This window comes from Chenopodium album, chromosome 7 (genome assembly GCF_948465745.1).
Source record: "Chenopodium album chromosome 7, dcCheAlbu1.1, whole genome shotgun sequence".
Taxonomy (NCBI): domain Eukaryota; kingdom Viridiplantae; phylum Streptophyta; class Magnoliopsida; order Caryophyllales; family Amaranthaceae; genus Chenopodium; species Chenopodium album.
Genome location: NC_137840.1, coordinates 9,599,912 through 9,621,448, shown reverse-complemented (window position 1 = coordinate 9,621,448; position 21,537 = coordinate 9,599,912). Strand labels below are relative to the sequence as shown.

Genomic DNA, 21,537 nt, shown 5'->3' with positions numbered 1-21,537 from the left:
CTTCACCATGAATAACTTATATTATAGCCTCAATATGCCTCTAACATTGAGTTGTTCTCAAAATAGTGAGCTTTTAGAATAGAGTGTAAAAACAAGATTTGATCATTGTAGAGACGTCACATTAAGACCTTATTCATTTCACCTTAAATAAATATTATTCAATAAAAATAATTTCAACTCAATATATAAAAATAAGTTCAATTCAGTAAAATTAATTTCAATTCAGTAAAAATTAGTAATTGTAAAGAAGAAATATAATAGATAATCAGTAAAAAATAATTTCAGTTCAGTAAAAATAATATGTCACCTACTATTACCAATGATCAATGTTTCCACAGAAAAAAATTATAATTTGTTAGCAATAGTATTTGAACCCTCATGACCACATATTCCTTAAAGTTAAACTTTAACCATCACTCCAATAATAACAAATCTTATGATAATAAAGTTGTATTAAAAATAGTTATTCATGTTCATAAATTCAAAATTTTAAATTGCTAACTTATATGTGTATATTTTAACAACAATATGATTATAAAATTAATTTCATTTCTTTCAGTTACTCAACCTTAATTTATATAGGTTATAGTTCAGTATTTAAAATATGTATCCCAAATTTAAATTAAAGTTTTTTTCTTATAACCATGAAATATTTTACTAAAAGGAATTTTTTATAGCTAGAAAAAGAAATATCTTTAACAAGTGAAACAAATTGATACGATAACACATTTACCTTAACCACAAAATATATTACTTGAAAGAGCTTTTTTTATGATATACAGCTCGAAAAAACATCTCTTTAACATATAAAACAAACTGATATAATATAACATTTAGGTTACTTCATATTAAATAATTAATTTTGGTGTTTAATTATATTTACAAAAATTAACAAATGATATATTGTTTTTAGGAAATTTTAGAAAATAACACAAAAAAAACCCAAATTTTGATTATAACAACACAAAATTTAAAAGCTTTATTATAACACCACAAAAAAAAAAAAAAAAAAAAAAAAAAAAAAAAGAAGGAAAAAAAAAAAAACTCACAAATTTTATTTCACCACTTAACAAATTCTTGGATGGAATTCGTTAGAGGGGCCCATAATTTGACACGTGTCAATAGCCTATAGGTTTAAAAAATTTCCTTAATAAAAAGAAAAAAAAATTTAGAAAAAAAAGAAAATCCCTTAACCCAACTAGCCCCACCACCGGCGCCACCTTGCTTCAGCCGCCGACACCATAACCCAGGTTGCCGACACCTATCCCTCCCACCAAAAACTGGCAGAACCACTCCACGACGCCGGATTTTGCCTTCCCCCTCCTCGAAAACCACTCACGCCGCTAAACTCCTACCACCAAACGTCCAACCTGAAAACCACCCCACGCCGCAGAACTCCTACACCACGCCACCACCTTTTAGCTCATCCACTTAGAATTATTTTAGTTAAGTTCCCTCACGTTTTCCTTAGCTTCCCAGACGCCTAATTCAGATTATTAAACTTAACAAAAATATCCTAAAAACTTACCAAAAATAACTTTAAAGAAACTTAATGCTTAAACCAAGAATTATCCTTTCAAGTGAAAGGTAAAACCTAAAAGCAAAATCTAAGAAAGCAAATTAAAGAATCTTCCAAGAATCTTCAAAAACCCTCAAGAGTCTTCTAAGTTCCTCAAGAAGAGATAAAGAACACTCAAGTGTGTTCAAGAACACCAAGAAGAGTCACCTTACAAGCCGTGGACTTGTCTTGATGTCCAAGGTAGTGTGAGTTGCTAGCCATGGACACATCAATGTTTAGGTACAAGCTTTGTTGCTTTTTGATCAAATCTTCAAAGTCATCACCATTGATACTCGTATCAAAGTATATCACAATTTCCAATATAAGGATTTGAATAGTACAACCTATCAGACATTGTTGCAATGGGACACAACTGTAAAACAAGGCCGCACTGAACCATATTACAACAACTTTAAGTATGCAAAGCAAAATACAATACAATAAACCCAGAAATAATTGTCAAATCCACAGCTCTAATAAACATGTTGATCGATACATTTGATAAACACTGTCAGAAGGCTGTGAGGTCAGAAAATCCTAAACCAAAAATCTGAATTGTCAATATGCTACAAGAATAAAAACTAAGAATAATCATACAGTGAAATACTTTTGTCATCTGACACACTGGCCAGTCGACAAGCCCGGACACCGGCCCCACCAGGTGGCCGAAACGCTACCCCCCATACCATGTCAGAGTGGTTGGTCATGCTCTGAACAGCTGCCCGCATGCTGAGATCCCAAAGCTTCACCGTTTTATCACTTGATCCACTTGCAATGGCACCACCATCTGGGCTTGCATCAATACTCAGAACCCAGCTTGAGTGACCTGACATTGACCCAATTAAGCTCTTTCCTTCGGCATCATACATGTGTATATGGGCATCGTCAGATCCCGAAAAGAGAACTCTAGGGTCATTGGGAGAGTAGATAAGGGATCGAACAGGCATGAGGTGGCCCTCAAGGTGGTGTAAGAACTTAGCGCGTGCAACGTCAAAAACAGAGATTGTTCCATCCATTGAGCCGCAGGCCAAACGTCTCCCGTCAGGAGACCAAGCAACCGAGAGGACAAACTTCTTGGTGGCAATTTTATCGTTTGGTTTGCTACTTTCAGGACGGGGGATTTGTAGTGATGCAGCAAGTTGCCATGTGGCAGTGTCCCAAACCTTGATTGAAGTGCTGCTTCCTCCAGCAACTGCAAGCATGGTACCCTGATGACAAAAGATGCATAGGATTAATACAAACATCAGAAGTTGAGAGCAGATCTCAAGTTGTTTGATACCCTCGTTTCTTTTAACAAGGCACGTTGACCATTTTACCGTGCATTAAGAGTTAGTAAAAAATGCAGTGGTGATTCAGATTGACATTAATACTGAATTCAGAATATAAGTAAACCAGCACATCAGACAGACCAGACTAACACACTATGTGCAGTAAATAGATGGTTAACCAGTATGGTGACATTGCCCAAGCAACTGGAGTCCAACTTAAATAACTACCCCCGGGAAAACTGTGAATTCAATCACAGAAGTTATATCATTTAGGTGATTTAACTTGGCTGACCACCTAAAAGGGAATCCAAGATGGGATATATATATATATATATATATATATATATATATATATATATATATATATAGTTCCATATATTTGATACTATTTACATAGATAAGATAGCAACAAAAGCTCATGTAAGGGCAACAAAAAATCATAAATGAGCAAGAAGCACCCAAAATGGATAAAAATGCAAATTTATATAGTAGTGTGTGGCTGTCCCTCCAACAAAAGAAGTCAAAAAAGTTTTCCTTATTACAAAAAAAAGCAATGAGGAAAGGTTGAGGGAGTGATGGTCATTCCAGTTGTCTTGGTCCTATTACGGGGATAAGACTACAATTGTCATCAAGAAGAAAACGGAACATGCAGGTAAACTACAACAGATTCAGTATCATCCTAGAGTAAATCATCAAGTCATGAGCGCTGTGGTTCCAAGGAAAAGGCTAAAGGAGAGCCAGGAGCAGAGGCATGTGGAATCCCATATGAATCAGCAAGGACCCCCGAATTTCCATGAATATCAATATCAGAAAAAGATCTTTTCCAAGACCAACAACATACAGTACTGGACATGAAATGGCATAGATTGATATACAACCAAACAACTCAAAATAATAACATGGCAGGATGATAAGATATTCTAGCAAAGTAACCACAAGTAAACGTGAATAAGCAATTGCAAGCACAAAACAGGGCAACAAGTTCACTTATAACATGTAAGTGTATGCAAAATAGGTTAAAAATGCTGTTACAAAATATCATAATATATTGAAAGTAGCATCTCCAGAGTACAGAACCACGTGAGCATAATAACACAATTACATATAACCCTAGTACAAGCTCACAACTCACAAGCCACCCAGAAGGGCAAGCACTTGTCTAATCCTGCTTTGGCAATGAATTTAAAAGGGAAAAACCATCTTGCACCTTTCTGGTAAGGACAGACCAGTGACCAAAGACCTGGTGCAGAAATATATAGGAGCTAACCAATTACCAAAAAATGAAAACTTCCATTCCAGTTTCTTTCTTCTTATTAATTTTTTTTTTAAAAATAATAAAATCATATGATCATTGCGGACATCAGGGTACATCTTTATTTGGCCTCGTATAATTTACTACATGCTGCAGAAAACATTTACTGCACAGTCCACATGAATTCTGATACTTGTAAAAGTATATGATTGATGATAAGATCTTTGATGCTACCAACTCATATTTCATTATAAGGTTGTTCGTTAATACGAAACACAACCAGAGCATCCAAAAAGGTAAGAATTTGGCATGCCTTGTAATCAAACTTATTCAATTCCTACATTACTCAAATTTGACGAAAGGAATACTAAAATTTTTGTCGTGCATACACAACATGCTGCATGCAGATATGGACTCTCCTAGCAATGAAATACACAGCACAAACCCTAAGATGAGTAGAAAAACACATAAAACAAATTTAAAACATAAATTTCTTCAAATTTAACATTATTCTGTCATATATCCATTTACGTAGCAAGTTTTCTAAAAATACTACACTCAATCCCTATTTCGACTTCTCCAAACAAGAAAAGGAAACTGGATTCCTGCTTGCTTTCCATTCTCTGCCTACTCTATGGTCTTGTAGTCTTTCACTTACAGAAAAGAAATATGTATTCGAGAAATTCATCTGCAAGAAAAGAGAAGTGCTAACGAGCAATAAAAGAAGAAGACTTTCTCATTGCATTTGTTGGCCTATCCCTATCTGTCGACCTTAGTCCTCTGCGAGCAATCTCATACCTTTTAAAGCAAGCAATTGAATACCTATCCCTATGGCTGCTATTTGCTTCTAGCTTCTATCCTTGAAGGAGAAATTACGAATTAGTTCAAACAACAGGAAAGGTCAAAAAACGGCTCATCTGGCAACCGGACGATACCCAGCAAAAAATTGACAACAATGCTAGGAACCATCCGAAAAATAATTCATATACACACTCACTACAATGACTACACACTATAACGGTCAAACATTGCATCAGCAAACTGATGACTAATTCAATATCGAGTATTGATACCATATCCTAATGCTTTTACCAACTAAACTAGTTGACATCCGCAATCAACTTAAATATCTCAAATAAATGCACTCAAAACTCAAAAACATTCATCACAAAAACACAAATTGAGTAAAATTACTCATCTGGGTATTAAAATTAAAAAAAAAAAGTTAAGAGTGTTAACACACTCACTACAATGACTACACATTGTAACAGTTAAACATTAGAGTTCGAAAATTCTCCAAAATTAGCTCATATTTATTTGGAATTGGGATAGTCTGTTAGGGCCTATAATTAGTGTTTATATTGTATAGTTAACGGGCCTATTTCTTGAGCCCTAATCACTTGTATAAATACTCTACTCTACACTCTAATGAAACTACGGAAAATATTTCGTGACATGGTATCGGAGCCAATCAAATTCTAATCCCTAAACTTCTACATTCTAATCCCTAATTTTCTGAATTTTTAATCCGAATTTCTACTGTAAATTGCTGAATTTCTGATTATTTTGTTTTTAATCTGAAATTTCGACTCCAAATTTCTGAAATTTCGACTCCAAATTTCTGAAAGTTCTACCAATTCTCCTCTAAATTTCTGCTATTTTACTCTAAATTCCTATTCTAAATTGCTACTCTACATTGTCAAATTGCTCAATTGCTACTCTATCTTGCTGAATTTCGGACCTCTTACTCTGAATTTCTACTCTAACATTCTGTTATCAACAATGGTGAATGCTAAGTCACAATTGTTCTGTACCCACTGCAATCGATCGGGCCACGATTATGGTGCTTGCTTCCTTGTCCATGGGCTGCCCGATTGGTGGCTGGAAAAATACGGGCATAAAGGTCGTCGACCTTCCCTGACGTCCATTGATGCTTCTCTGTCGCACGCTCTGCCAGCCGCGGGTGCTGCACCTTCGTCTGCTGAGCTTCTGCCGCACGTTCAGCCAGGTCGAGGTGCCAACCCGCGAGCCTGTCCCGCGGGGTCTGCTTCAGTCCCACAGATTCTGCCAGCCCGCAGGTTTATCCCGCGACCACAGGCCGCGGCTTCCAATACTGCTGCTCCTTTGAACGCCTCTTCACCTACTGCATCTACTGTTATTCCTCAGTCTGCCTTTGCCGCTGCTTCCTCTATGTTGCCGATGACCTCTATTTCCACCCCTACTCCTAGTTTGGGTGGTGTATTTGCTCTTTCTACAGATTCTATTAATGATGCTTATTTATCATCGTCGTGGATTATTGACACCGGTGCATCCCATCATGTTACCGGCGATGAGAGATTTCTCCAAGATGCTCACTTCATTACTTCTTGTCCCGTTGGTCTTCCCGATGGTGCTAAGGCCATGGCTACTAAGGAGGGTCGTGTTGTTTTGACAGATGACATTACTCTTCAACATGTTCTATTTGTTCCGCAATTGAATTGCAATTTAATTTCGGTGTCTAAGTTGATTGATGACTCTAATTGCTTTGTCCGATTCACTAATTCTCTTTGTGCTATACAGGATCAATCCTCGGGGAGCTTAATTGGAGGCGGTGAACAGATAGATGGATTATATTATTTCCGGCGTCTCCCAAAAGTGTGTGCTCTCACAGGTCCGGACATTTCTACGTTCGAGTTGTGGCATCGTCGTCTAGGGCATAATTGCTTCCTTCTATTCGAGGTAGTTCTGCTCCTAAGTGTTTACATAAAGCATGTGAAATTTGTCCTCTAGCAAAACAAACCCGAGCCAGTTTTCTTGATAGTGATAGTCGTGCTAGTCGTATTCTTGAAATGATACATTGTGATTTGTGGGGACCATATAACACGGCTTCTACTTGTGGTGCTCATTATTTCTTGACGATTGTTGATGATTTTTCACGTGGTGTTTGGGTTTATTTATTGAATGACAAAACCGAAGTTTATTCTTCTTTTTGCTCTTTCTTTGCTATGGTTAAGTGTCAATTTGATGTCAATGTTAAGTGTGTGCGGAGTGACAATGACACAGAATTTAAACCCATGATCCCATATTTTACTGAAAATGGCATTCTTTTCCAAACCTCTTGTGTTGGCGCACCTCAACAAAATGGTCGGGTAGAGCGTAAACACCAACATATATTGAATGTGAGTCGTGCTTTGATGTTTCAAGGTAATTTGCCGATTACTTTTTGGGGTGAGTGTGTCCTTGGGGTGGTTTATTTGATTAATCGTACTCTTTCTACTTTGCTAGCCAATAAAACCCCATATGAAATTCTCTTTGACAAAGAACCCGATTTTGATGCTTTGAGGGTGTTTGGTTGTCTTTGTTTTGCTCATAACCAAAAAGCTAAGGGTGACAAGTTTGCACCTAGGAGTAGAAAGTGTGTGTTTGTGGGTTATCCTCATGGCAAGAAGGGTTGGAAGTTGTATGATTTGGAAACCGGTGATATTTTTGTTTCCCGTGATGTTAAATTCCATGAGAATGAATTCCCGTTTGTGAAAGATGGTGATTCGGTTTCTTCTACTGTGGGTGCCGAGGGTGTGCCTAATGACTATGTTGGTGTTGATCACGATTTTGATGATTTGGAATATGTAATAGAGGTTGGTGAGGGTTCTCTTGTGCCTGAAAACTCTTCACAACCTCGTGCTACTGCTTCTACCCCCCACGGGTCACCTGAGGCTGTTGTCCATGACCACGGCAGTCCCGTGGTGTCCCCTGCCCCCTCTGCTACCTCCTCGGCCACTGGTACGGGCAGTCTTGATGTGGTTGTTCCGGACCCCTCTTCTACCTCTCCTATTGCGTTGGACCGTGCTCAACGTCCAAGGCAACCCCCGGGGTGGCACCGGGATTATGTTGCACACACTATATCTCTACCTAGTTCATCTATCTCGCAATGTTCATCGCCTACTCCATGCTCCTCAGGTACTCCTTACCCCTTAGCACACTTTTTGTGAATTGTGATAAATTTTCTGTGCAACACCGTGTTTTTATTGCAGCTGTTGATACGGTAGTTGAGCCTCGTAATTTCAAGGAGGCAATGCAAGATGAGGGGTAGAAAGCGGCTATGCAAACGGAAATTGATGCTTTAGAAAAAAATGGCACATAGGTAATGGAAAAATTGCCTCCGGGTAAGAAAGCTCTTGGGTATCGATGGGTTTACAAGGTCAAACTTAATTCTGATGGCACACTCGAGAGATTGAAGGCTCGTCTTGATATCTTTGGTAATCATCAGGTTGATGGTATTGATTTCAATGAGACTTTTGCTCCCGTTGCTAAAATGGTCACTGTTCGTGCTTTTCTTGTTGTCGCTGCTGCAAAGAATTGGGAATTGCATCAGATGAATGTTCACAATGCATTTCTTCATGGTGATCTTGATGAGGAAGTTTATATGAAGCTTCCCCCTGGGTTTCATGGCTCTCAACCTGGTATGGTGTGTCGTCTTCTGAAGTCGTTGTATGGTCTTCGACAAGCACCTCGTTGTTGGTATTCTAAATTGGCCGCCTCTCTGAAAAGGTACGGATTTGTGCAATCGTACTCTGACTATTCTTTTTTTACTCTGCAATCTGGGTCTATACAACTTAGTGTTCTGGTGTATGTTGATGATTTGATAATTTCTGGTAATGATTCTTCTGCGATTTCAACATTCAAGTCATAATTGAGTGACTGTTTTCATATGAAAGATTTGGGTGTTTTGAAGTATTTTCTTGGTGTAGAGGTTGCTCGTAGTCCGGAAGGCATATTTTTATGTCAACGGAAATATACACTTGACATTATTGCAGAGTCTGGTTTGCTAGGTGCTCCTCCGGCAGGAACTCCTATTGAGCGGCGAAATCAGAGTCCTCTTTCTTTTCTGATCCAGAGCAGTATCGACGACTTGTGGGTCGTCTGATTTATTTGTCTTTTACTAGACCGGATTTGGCATACGTGGTGCATATTTTGTCTCAATTCATGCAACAACCGCGACAGGACCATTGGAAAGCGGCTCTTCGTACAGTGCGGTACTCGAAGGGATGTCCGGGTCAGGGAATCCTTTTGAGTTCAGATTGTGATTTACATATTACTGGTTGGTGTGATTCAGATTGGGCAAGTTGTCCCTTGTCGCGCCGTTCTATCTCTGGCTGGTTGGTGTTTCATGGTGCTTCTCCTATATCTTGGAAGACTAAGAAACAGGACACTGTGGCCAAGTCTTCTTCAGAGGCCGAATTCCGCTCAATGTCTAAAACTACTCATGAGTTGAAATAGTTAAAGGCCCTTCTTCTGAGTTTGGGTGTCTCGCATCCCCGTGCTATGAGTTTGTTTTGTGATAATCAATCTACTTTGTATATTGCGAAGAATCCGGTTTTCCATGAGCGTACCAAGCACATTGAGGTTGATTGTTATTATCTTCGTGATGCGATTCAGGATGGTATCATTAGTCCGTCTTATGTGAAGACAACGGACCAATTAGCGGATATTTTCACCTAAGGCTTTGAGTAAAAGTCAATTCATGTATTTACTTGGCAAGTTGGGCATTTGTGATTTGCATGCTCCAACTTGAGGGGGGGTGTTAGGGCCTATAATTAGTGTTTATATTGTATAGTTAACAGGCCTATTTCTTGAGCCCTAATCACTTGTATAAATACTCTACTCTACACTCTAATGAAACTACGGAAAATATTTCGTGACATAGTCAGTAAACCGATGACTAATTCAATACCCAGTATTACCATATCCTAATACGTTAACCAACTAAATTAGTTGACATCCGCAATTTAACTTAAATATCTCAAATCAATGCACTCACCACTCTAAAACATTCATTAAAAAAAAAAAAAAAAACAAATTAAGCCAAATTACTTATCTGGGTACTAATATTAAAAAAAGTTAATGTGTTATACCTTAGGGTGGAACTGCATTTGCCAAGATTCAGAAGGTGGAGCCTCAAGGGTGGCAATAGTAGAATTGGAATCAACATCAAAAACCCTAACAAAGCTATCAAGGGAAGCCGAAGCGGCGATAACCCCGGAAGGATGAGCAGCAACAGAGACAACGCCGAGGCTGTGGCCGGTATTAGTGCGGTCTAACACAACATCATCGTCGGCCTTCCAAAGGCGAACAGTTTCGTCAAGGGAGCCTGTTAGGAGGAGAGAAGGACGGGTTTCAGTCGCCGGAACCCATGTTGTCGCCCATATTGAATCGTCGTGAGCTGATTCTAAGGATTTTAAGCCGGCTAATTTCATTGCAACAACAATTATGGGGTTTTGGTTAAATTGTTGATGTAATTTTGTAGGCTTGGGTTTTTGGTTTTCTTGGGATTTTGGAAGAGGTGGGTGGAATGTAGATTTCGAACTGCAGTAGGATTTTATGATTTGGTTTTTACAGTCGAATGGAAATGAAGGCCGGTTTACTTAACCTGGAGTCCTTGAAAAAACAAGGTTTAGGGCCTGTTCTCATTTACTGAAATCAGCTGAATTAAACTGAACTTAGTGATCTTTGATTATTTATTACTATACATATGTACATATTAAAATATTTATGAAAAATATACTTTATAATTATAATATTTATGGAAAATATATTATAAACATGATACCCCAAAACATTTTAACCACATATACTATATAATTTAAAAATAAAATAGTATTATGACAAAAGAACACAAAACACTTTTTAAAATAAAATAAAAGTTTAAATTTTTTGTTGTTATTATTATTATTATTATTACTAGATGTAAGCCCGTGCGATGCACGGTTCTAATAAATTATTTTATTTAATTTAAAATTTTGTATATTTATGAAGATCATTCATTAAATATATAGATAAAGTTTCTAATATCATAAGATAAATTTTTAATTTTAACACTAAAGTTATCTTTTGTTGTTTTATTAATTTTATGTGACGCTTGAATTTAAAATCTCAAACCTTATTCACTAATTTTGCTTATGTGACAATTTAAATTTTTAATTCATAAAATAAATGACAAATCTAGTTTTTTAATTGATCAAAATAAGTCTTTTGGCTATGTGTTTATATAATATACTCGTTCTATTTCAAATGGTAGTCTCATTTATAATTGTTTAACTATTAAAATTTATGGGAAATTAGTCATATGAGATTTAGTTTTATTCGTCTTAGTCTTTTGTCTGTGCATTTATTTAATATACCCGTTCTGTTTAGAATGTTAGTCTCATTTATAATCGTTTGACTATTAAAAATTATGGGAAATTAGTCATATGAGATTTAGTTTTATAATATTTGCTAGGAAAAGATTAAAAATATTTGCGATAAAAAATTTGCATTCATATAGATAAATATTTTTTTTTTTAATTTTTAAGAGAAGATAATTATTGGTTTTTAAAAATAATTTAAATTTTAATTATTCTTGTCAAAAAAAAAAATTATTCTCTATTCATTTTTTTTACATATCTGTCAAAATTCTTAAATATTATTCGTCACTTTTGATTAGGTTGCGAGTAAATTTTTTAATTCTAAAATAAATTATTAATCTAATTTTTCATTGGACAAAATAATACCTTTTCTTATGTGGCGCGCCAAATACTCCCGAAAAATGCCTACTTTATTTATATATATTAGATTATTATTATTATTATTATTATTATTATTATTATTATTATTATTATTATTATTATTATTATTATTATTATTATTATTATTATTATTATTATTATTATCGTCGTTGTAATAAGAGCTTAAAATAATGAAATTTGGCTTTATATCATTAGCAATATCATTAGACATAAACTAAACTGAACTGAACTGAACTGAACTGAGCTGAACCGAACTGAATTGAACTGAACTGAATTTCAACGTATGAGAACAGGCCCTTAGACTAGGCTATTGTATAAGAACTAGAGTGTACCCGTGCAAAATGCACAGGATATATATCTAGACTTGGAAAATGGGTCATTCGGGTTGGGTATGGGTCGGGTCAAGCTCTGGTCAAAAGGTTACCGGGTCAAGTTTGGGTTGGATCGGGTCATTTGGGTTTCGGGTTGATTTCGAGTCCACTGATAATTGAGTCGGGTCGGGTATCGAGTCAATACTTCGGGTCGGGTCAGTTCGGGTCGGGTCAATTTTCGGGTCAGGTCAGTTCAGGTCGGGTTAATTTTCGGGTCGATGCATTAGGTTAAAATCAACTATATATATATATATATATAAGACCATGTGAGAACCAAGGGGAATAATAGGAACTAGGAACTAATCTCAGCCATTGATCGCACTCCATCTAATGGCTCACATTGCACCCGCTCTCATTAATGGCATTCTCGTAATTTCGCTGTTTTCAAGCTTTTTTCCAGTTTTTAAAACTTTCAAGACAATTTCATTTACTTTAAGACTGCTTTTATTTACTTTTACTAAATTTTCATTTACTTTTGAGAAATGAAACTGGAAACTACTTTATAAAGTTAAAATATTACAAAAATGCCATTAATGATACGGGAAGCATGTAAGCCATCTGATTAGGGGTGAACATGGTCTGGTTTGGTGCGGTTTGCGTCTAAACCAAACCAAACCGCAAAATACGTTTGGTCAATTTTCCAAACCAAACCAAACCATGTTAGTATTGAAACCAAACCAAACCAAACCGTAATAATGCGGTTTGGTGCGGTTTGGTTTGCGGTTTATGATGAGACGACATTTTTTCCTAAAAAATTGTCAAATATTAATAAATTTATAATAAAGTTAAAATATAGCCCAAAGGGATTAATTTTTACTACAAAGTTTTAATAAAAATAACAACCAACTAATCAAGTGCTAAGTGCTAACACAATAAGAGCAATATGAGTTATATGACCTATTGAACTTTAAGTATTGATATTTGAGAATGAGCATAGAGTATAGTAGTATACTGACCGTATTGTCTTCTAATGATTTTTCATTTTTTTTTTTTTTTTGTTTTTTCAATTTTTTATAACATATAATAAATATTTTAATTTAATTAAAATGCGGTTTACTGGTTTACGGTTTGGTTTGGTTTATAATTTTCGAAAAACCAAACCAAACCGCAAACCATATTTCCCAAAAAATCGAAACCAAACCATATTTTTTCAAACCGTAAACCAAACCAAACCGCTAAAATGCGGTTTGGTCTGGTTTGGTTACGGTCCAGACCAAATTATGTACAGCCTTACATCTGATTAACATGATCTAAGGGCCTAGATTAGTTCCTAGTTCTTATTTTAGCCTTGTATATATGTACATATATATATATATATATATATATATATATATATTATTTATTTGACGAAAAACTCACTCTATATATATATTTATTAAGGCTACTTTTTCATGGAACTTTTAATTTTTTTACGAATTTTTAATAACTTATAGAGATAGAAGGCCGAAGAAATCGAGAAAAGTAATACTCAAAATATGTAAATTACTTACAATGTTACACATTACAAATTAATAAAAAAAAAAATTAAGTCAATTTGATTGCGGTTTTTTTCTATTTCGGTTTGCTAAGGTCAAGTCTTTAGCTTAAATAGATTTTGGACATTTTAGGTATAAGATAATTTGGTTCGGGTCACTTTGGGTTTCGAGTCTATTTGGGTCAATTAATTCAAGTTAAAGGTCGGGTCAACTTCGGGTCGGATCAACTTTGGGTCTCGGGTCAACTTCGGGTCTGGACGTTTCGGGTCAACTTCGGGTCGGGTCTTTTCGGGTTGGGTCATTTCGAGTTTCGGGTCAAGGTCGGGTCAGTTCCACTTCGGGTCGGGTATGGGTCGGGTTGATTTGGGTTTTGGGTTAATTTCGGGTCATTGGTTTCAGGTCAATTTCGGGTCATGGGTTGGGTCATTCGGGTCGGGTCATTGGGTCTGGGTCAGGATTGCCAGGTCTATATATATCACATAGTAAGATACTCCCTCCGTTTTTAAATACTTGCTCCATTTTTCTTAGACACGCATGGTGATGCTAATCTTTGATCACTAATATCTTTAATTATCAATTAGTATAAATTCTAACAATTGAAAATTAATAATCTATTCATTGAGATGATTCCAACAAGTACCCAAAAGACTATATTTTTTCTTATGTATAAATCACAAACATTAGCCAAAGTAGGACAAATGAATAGTGCAAAAATAGAAATGGAGCAAGTATTTAAAAACGGATGGAGTATTAAAATAAATACAATGTAGAAAATTTTTTTAAAAGGAAAATTGTGGAACTTATGCTAGCATGTTAGTTTTCTGTGCGCAGCAACACCGTAGGGTTACTAGTAGAAAAATGGAGTAACCTGTATTATATTGAAATTTTTAAACCTTATTATACTTTTTGCGTAACCCTGAAAACTGCATAACCCCTATATTATTAACTAAGTAAGCTCTATATCCGTAACGGAGTAACCATTATTAACACTAATCGAGTAATTTCATAAAGTAAGCAGCTAAAAGGTAGAGAACTTATGGGGGGGGGGGGGGGGCTATATTATTTTCAAAAATAAATAAAATGCCTATAAATTTAAGATTGAAGTTTTCAAGAGTTGGGATTATACAAAATTAAAAAAATGAAATGTACAATTATAATATAAATTTCTTCCATTATCGTGTTATAAAAAATTAGTGTGTATATTTGTAATATTAAGTAAAGTGGCTAGTTCCCTCAAAAATTAAAAAGTAAAGTGGGTAGTTTATATATTAACTTTTTTATAAGATGAAAAAACATAAAAATTCCTTCCAATATTGTGTTATAAAAAAATAGTGTGTATATTTGTAATATTAAGTAAAGTGGGTAGTTCCCTCAAAAATTAAAAAGTAAAGTGGGTAGTTTATATATTAACTATTTTATAAGATGAAAAAACATAATAAATATGCTTGTAGTTAAATATTGTTAAAAAATGTGTAATTATATATGGAGATATATATTGTATTGTAAAATAATAAAAGTGAAAGTGATTTATTTATTTTATCTAAAATTTAGAGAAATGAAAGTTATTGACAACCAAAAAAAAAAAGAAAAAGAAAATGAAAAGATAGGTAGTTATTTTCCAAAAAAAAAAAAAGTAAAAAAAAAAAATTACACCAAATTGTAGGATTGGGGTTTTGGAGTGATGTGGTTAAGTGTTGCAAAAATGACTCTACAATTGTATATTAGATTTATTATTTTACTCATAATATTACAATTATATATTTGTTCAAAAATCATATTTACATATAATTATAAATTACTAACTTATAAGTTAGTAAGTAAAATAAGTACAACTACACAAGTTAAATAAATAAAGACCAATCTTGAAATGCTCTCCCTCGCAAGATAGGGTTTCCTCCTCGAAAGATAGTCGACCTCCGTCTCGAACGGGAATCTCCGGTCCCATGGCCGATGACCTTATCTCCAAGTGTTCCAATCTTGATGCGGGGATTGTGGATTTACGGGGCACAGATTCGACAAAACCAAAGGAAAATCTGGAATTACTCCTAGTTGGAAAGCTATGTACTGAAAGAAATTACAATGCTGATGCATTCAAACGAACTATGCAAAAGGTGTGGGCGTTGTAAGGAAGGAGATCCCATCGTAAGGGGGTCCTTCCTTAGATGCCCATTTCCATTTAAAAGCCTAGGACTTTACACTTGTTAAGGTGGGTCCTTCCTTAGATGCCCATTTCCATTTAAAAGCCTAGGACTTTACACTTGTTAAGGTGGGTTAGGATTTGAATTTCTGACTGTTTGGGGGACCTTGAATTAGAATTGATTTTTTCATCACGCTTTTTTTATAAGAAACAAGTAGGGAGTCGCCAATGAGTTTTAGGAAAACTCATAAACCTCGTTCATGTCTTTCTCCCATGTGGAGTTCATGGGATAATTAGCACGAATCGTAAGTTTACCCATGCCCAAATTGATCTACATATATAAACCAGAAATGAGTTTGGGAGAGAGGGTACTAAAATAACGTTCCCTTTAGAGGGTAATCGCTATTCTAGCCCTAGTGCGGCCTCTACTAGCTCTTCCTTTTTCACAATTTCATCACCAAACAATATATGCAACGTGATACCTAAAGACTAAGTTAGTTGATTTTATTTACACGCATTAATCATGTAGGAATTACATTGCAAAAGTCGTTATTCTTATTTAATCAATATTCGTGAAAGAACAATAAATAAACAATATTCGCCTTGTCTTAAGTGATAAAATAACAATTAATTATTCAAATTCTAGTCTTGATTAACGAAAGAGTACTATGTGAATTAATTAATTAATTAAATTTTTTTTTAAAGTGATCAAATAACACTATTTATTCAATTAAAGTTATTTAAACAATAAAGGAAAAGTGATTTATCTAAGTGCTCAGGAAACTAACCGTTCTTCTTTTATGTTAAATCTCCGTTTAATGTGTTTATTGACGAGTGTCATTTATGGCACTCATTTGGCCTCTTTTAGGATGATATTCATGCTATTTTATAGCCCTTTTCCTTAGCTTTTCCTTAATTTTGTTCTTTATTTCGTTAGTTTGTGCTTTCCGTAGTTAGTTTCCTTGTTTTGTGCATTTCTTCGTTTATTTGTTCTTTTTCCCTTTTATTTGTTTGTTTTCATTTGTTTTTAGGTTATGATCGTGTTTCCAAGGAATCCCGAGCCTTCCTCTTATCTTTCTCATCAACTTTGATGCCTCATGTTCTCCTTTTGGAACTTCAAGTTTAAAGGAACGCAAGAGCAAGTCAAGAGATCAGTGCACGTATGCGGTGGGGGCGTCATCTTTGCCATGAACCCACCAAAATGGCCCTCTCAAGATTGCCCACCTTGGTGTTCATCATCATCATAAAGTCGAGCCCACGAGGATGAGCTTGGAAGAAGAAGAGGGGGGCTCCCCTGCTTCTAGGTGCGGGCGCACACGAGGGTAGTGCGGCCGCGCACCTGGGTGGCGCGGGCGCGCCTAGTATATTTCCTTTTTCCCGCGACCTTTTTCCCGCGGCCGCGCCTCTCCTTTGTTGCGACCGTGCCTTCCGGGGTTTCTTTTGGGACGATCTAACTAACTTTTCTTTTGTATCTTTCCTATATAGATAGTTTTTCCTTCTATTTTTAGGAGAGGAGAATTAGAATAGAATTAGAGTTAGTTTTAGATTTTTAGAGAGAGAAACTCTAGATTTTTAGATAGAGAATTTCATGGTGGATTGTTATTGATTGAAGATTTCTCCATTTCCTTTGATCTTTGATCAAGTTTGTAAGGATTCCTTTTCTTTAATTCAATCTTTAGTTTGATCTTTAGTTTGATTTCAATTGTTTTGTTGAAAGTTCAAGTTTAATTGAAGTTTGATTGATTTGTGATTTGATTTTAGCTTGTTTAATTTGATCATGATGAATTTGTTGTTTAGCCTTGTTTTGATCTTAATTTCAATGGCTAGTGAGTAGTTTGCTTGCTAGGGTAATGGTGAAGCATGTATGAGTAATGGATTGATGTTAATTTGGGGAAATTGATGGAGTTGATGATGTGATTAAATTGGTTAATTGATTATGTGCATGTGTGTGTTTGATTTAGGCTTGATCCCCCTAGTTATTCACACTAGATTGCATTGTAGGTTCACATTGATACGGACCATTGATTTGTGGCTTGCATTTAACGATTGAGGTGTCTTGTGACGTTCCTAGCTAGAGTTTATCGTAGTTGACACTAGTTAGACCTCTAGGAAAATAGCTTGATATGCTCTTTTGGTTGCATGATTGGTTTTCCTTTGCATCACTCGATTTAGTCAATTCTTTCCCAATTAGCGGAAACCGTTACAAGTATATGTGGATCCCGAGCCCTAGTATTCATTACATTTGTCCAAACTTAGCTTGACTAGTTGTTTAGCATTCACACCCTTACTTAACCTTTCCGGAATAGCATGACTTGGCAATATAAGATCACTCTCCATTCCTTAGTGGTTCGACCCTCGACTTACCATTATACTTGTATAAGGGTGTGTTGAGAGATTACAAATTTTGTTTGGCCTTGGGTAGGGGTTAGTTTCAACGACCTAGCCTCGACCCGCGTCAAAATGGCGCCGTGGCCGGGGAATGGCGTTGTGATTTTGTATTGTTGTTGAGTCTATTCCATCTTATTCAAAAATACAAAAAGATTTTTCTTCTTTCTTTTAGGCTACATTTGTAGCCGTGTTACTAATAATTTTGTTTGAGATTGTGTGTGCAAGTGAACACGGAAGAAGCTCATAGAGTGACATTGAAGGAGTTAGGCACTCCGGGTGCTTACAAGTATGAGAGTGGGATTGTTCCATTGTTGGTTCCGGATAACGATTTTGAAATCAAACCGGCTATGATTACCTTGATCGAGAGGAAACAATTCGGTGGTGAAAAAAGTGAAAATCCTCTCAAGCATCTCAAAGATTTTGAGAAGTATTGTAATACAATTGTGGTAGCCGGAGTTGCTCAAGAGTATATTAGGCTCAAGTTGTTTCCCTTTTCTCTTATTGGAAGAGCTTTAGAGTGGTTGGACAAGGAGGTCAAACCAAGGTCCCTAAGGACATGGGATGAAGTTACCAAGTCTTTCTTATCTCGCTTTTTCCCACAAAAGAAAACGACGGAATCTAGGGCTTTGATCCAAAATTTCAAGCAAGGGCCTAATGAGAGTCTCTATGAATCATGGGAGAGGTATAAGGAGTATCAACGAGAGTTTCCACATCATGGAATTCCTACCTACCAAATTATACAAATCTTCTATGGTGGGTTGAGTTCTCAAAGAAGAGCAAGCTTAAACGCCGGAGCTGGAGGCCCGATAATGAACAAAACGGAAGAAGAAGTGGTGGATGCAATAGATGAAGTGGTGAGACATTATATGAATTGGCAAGAGGTGGAAAAGGATCCAACTAGCAAGGGGTGCTCGATCGAACAATTCAATGCCATCAATGATTTGACCACTCTAATTTCGGATTTAGGGAAAGAAGTCGTATCCCTCAAGGCCAAGCTTGAGAGTCCTCCTTCGCAAGCTCCGATTCTTCCCTCCCAAAATAAGGGGAGAGGTACACATTCTTATTCTAACACTTTTCCTTCTTCTTGTTGCATGATTAGAGAATGTCGGCCTTGTGATTTATGTGGAATGAATGATCATGATGCCTTTATGTGCCCCAAATGTTCCTTGTGAAGAATATGATGGAATTGAAAATGAGCATGTGAATTATGTTGGTTATCATAATTTTGAACCTAGATTTGAAGTTCAAAGAAATGTTGGAAATAGGAATTATCACAACCAAGCAAACTATGATAATTATAATCAAAGTGGTGGTTGTAGAAATCATGTAGTCCAAGAGATTCATGGTGGCTATAACAATCATGGTTATAATGGTCAAAGTCACGGCCGAGGGCATGGGGATCATAACCGAGGTTATGGTAACCATAGTCAACATCATGGCCAAAATCAAGCTAGGGGTAATTGGAATAATCAAAGTAGGGGAAATTTTCAACCTAATGTTCAAAGGGGGACCCCACTTGGATCCATTCCAAATACTCAAGGCCCAAGTGATAATTTCCATGATCAACCATTTTCTTCTAGGAGTTTCTTGGAAGAGGTTTTTGAGAAACAAGCCAATTTGCTAGAATCTTACATGGTCGTGAATGATGAGAAGTTTAATGACATGTTGATTCAAAATAAGGAATTAGGAAACCAACTTTCTCAATTGACTAGTGACTTTAAGGAATTTAAGAATTCTCCTTCTTCTTTGACTTCATTGAACTTAAATTCTAAGAACCCTATGGATGCAATTGTCACTAGGAGTGGTAAGGTCCTTGAGAGTGGAGTACCTAAGAAGAGTGATGCTAGAGAGAGTACTAGCAAGAGCCCTATTGAGATTGAGGGAGATGAGGGTCCTATAATTGAGAAAATTGAGGAGGAACAAGTAGAAAGAGTGAAAGAGAAAGAGAAAGAACTTTACAAGCCCAAACTCCCTTATCCCCAAAAGTATAATAGGCACAAATTGGATGAGCAATTTGGAAAATTCATAGAGATGCTTAAGCAACTTCATCTTACTCTTCCTTTCACCGATGTGGTAGAACAAATGCCAAACTATGCTAAGTTCCTTAAAGAAATTTTGAGCGGAAAGAGGACATGTGATATGGCGGAGACGGTTACCCTAACCGAGAATTGTAGTGCAATCCTAATGAATAAGATGCCACCTAAGTTGAAGGATCCCGGAAATTTCTCTATCCCTTGTGCTATTAATATGATGTAATTTGATAATGCCTTATGTGACTTAGGAGCTAGTGTTAGCCTTATGCCATATTCGGTCTATCAAAGACTAGAGCTAGGGGAACTTTTACCTTCCAAGATTACATTGCAATTAGCCGATAGGTCGATCAAGATCCTAAAAGGTAAGATAAAAGATGTTCCCTTGAGGGTGGGGAAATTTGTCATTCCGGTAGATTTTGTTGTGTTGGATATGGATGAAGATGCTAATATCCCTATCATCTTAGGTAGACCATTCCTTGCTACATCGGGGGCTATGATTGACGTCAAGAGTGCTAAGATAACTCTTAAGATAGGAGAGGAGGTAGTTGAGTTTGATTTGAATGAAGGTATGAAATATCCATCTTCTTCCTTTGAAAATTGCATGAGTGTTGAAGTTCTTGATAATATTGTGCAATCCATGCATGAGCAATTGCTCACATCTAATGATCCTCTTGAGTGTGTTTTATTAAACAACGAAAAGATAGGTGCTCCTAGCAAGGAAGTAAAATTGTATGAAGATTTGTTTGATGGAAGCATTGAAGGAAGCGATGAACAAATTTGCATGGGGATTTCAAATCAAGATGCTTTACAAGTAGCCTCGACCAAAGAAGGTAAAGGTGTGCCTATGGTAGAGCTCAAACCTCTACCATCACACCTTAGGTATGAATTCCTAGGCCCAAATTCTACTTATCCTGTAATTGTTAGTGCATCCTTGAGTGAGAGCCAAGCTCAAGCGCTATGTGATGTTTTGAGAAAGCATTAAGGTGCTTTGGGCTATACCATTGATGATCTCAAAGGTATAAACCCCGCTTTGTGTACGCATCATATAACGCTTGAGGAAGGCACCCTTCCCTCTATTGAACGACAACGTAAGCTACATCCTCAAATGGGGGAGGTAGTAAAAAAGGAGATCACCAAGCTTTTGGATGCGGGAATCATATTCCCCATCTTAAGCTCTAGGTGGGTCTCTCCCATTCATGTCGTTCCAAAGAAGGGGAGTATGACCGTAGTCAAGAATGAGAAAGGTGAGCTCATTCCGACTAGAACGGTCACCGGTTGGCGTATGTGTATAGACTATAGACGTCTAAACACATCCACCAAGAAGGATCACTTTCCCCTTCCATTAATTGATCAAATGCTTGAGAGACTAACAAGGCACAAGTTTTATTGCTTCCTTGAAGGTTACTCGGGATTCTTTCAAATCCCGATTCACCCCGATGATCAAGAGAAGACAACGTTCACATGCCCTTATGGAACCTTCGCCTATAGGATAATGTCGTTTGGTCTTTGCAATG

At 36.4% G+C, this 21,537-nt stretch overlaps 1 protein-coding gene and 1 non-coding gene across 2 annotated transcripts; both read right to left on the bottom strand.

Moving 5' to 3' along the window:
* Nucleotides 1-1,934: 1,934 nt before the first annotated feature.
* LOC145640891 (WD repeat-containing protein VIP3-like) lies at nt 1,935-10,436 on the bottom strand. The gene is made up of 2 exons (XM_081692121.1): nt 9,970-10,436; nt 1,935-2,766 (listed from the first exon to the last, which is right to left on the bottom strand). The coding sequence occupies exons 1-2, from the start codon at nt 10,309-10,311 to the stop codon at nt 2,140-2,142; spliced, it is 969 nt and encodes a 322-aa protein (XP_081548247.1). The 5' UTR covers nt 10,312-10,436; the 3' UTR covers nt 1,935-2,139.
* An 8,169-nt stretch (nt 10,437-18,605) lies between these two features.
* Nucleotides 18,606-18,711, bottom strand: LOC145641287 (small nucleolar RNA R71). Its single transcript, XR_014115336.1, has one exon. It is a non-coding gene; the product is annotated as a small nucleolar RNA R71 (small nucleolar RNA).
* Between the last annotated feature and the right edge of the window lie 2,826 nt (nt 18,712-21,537).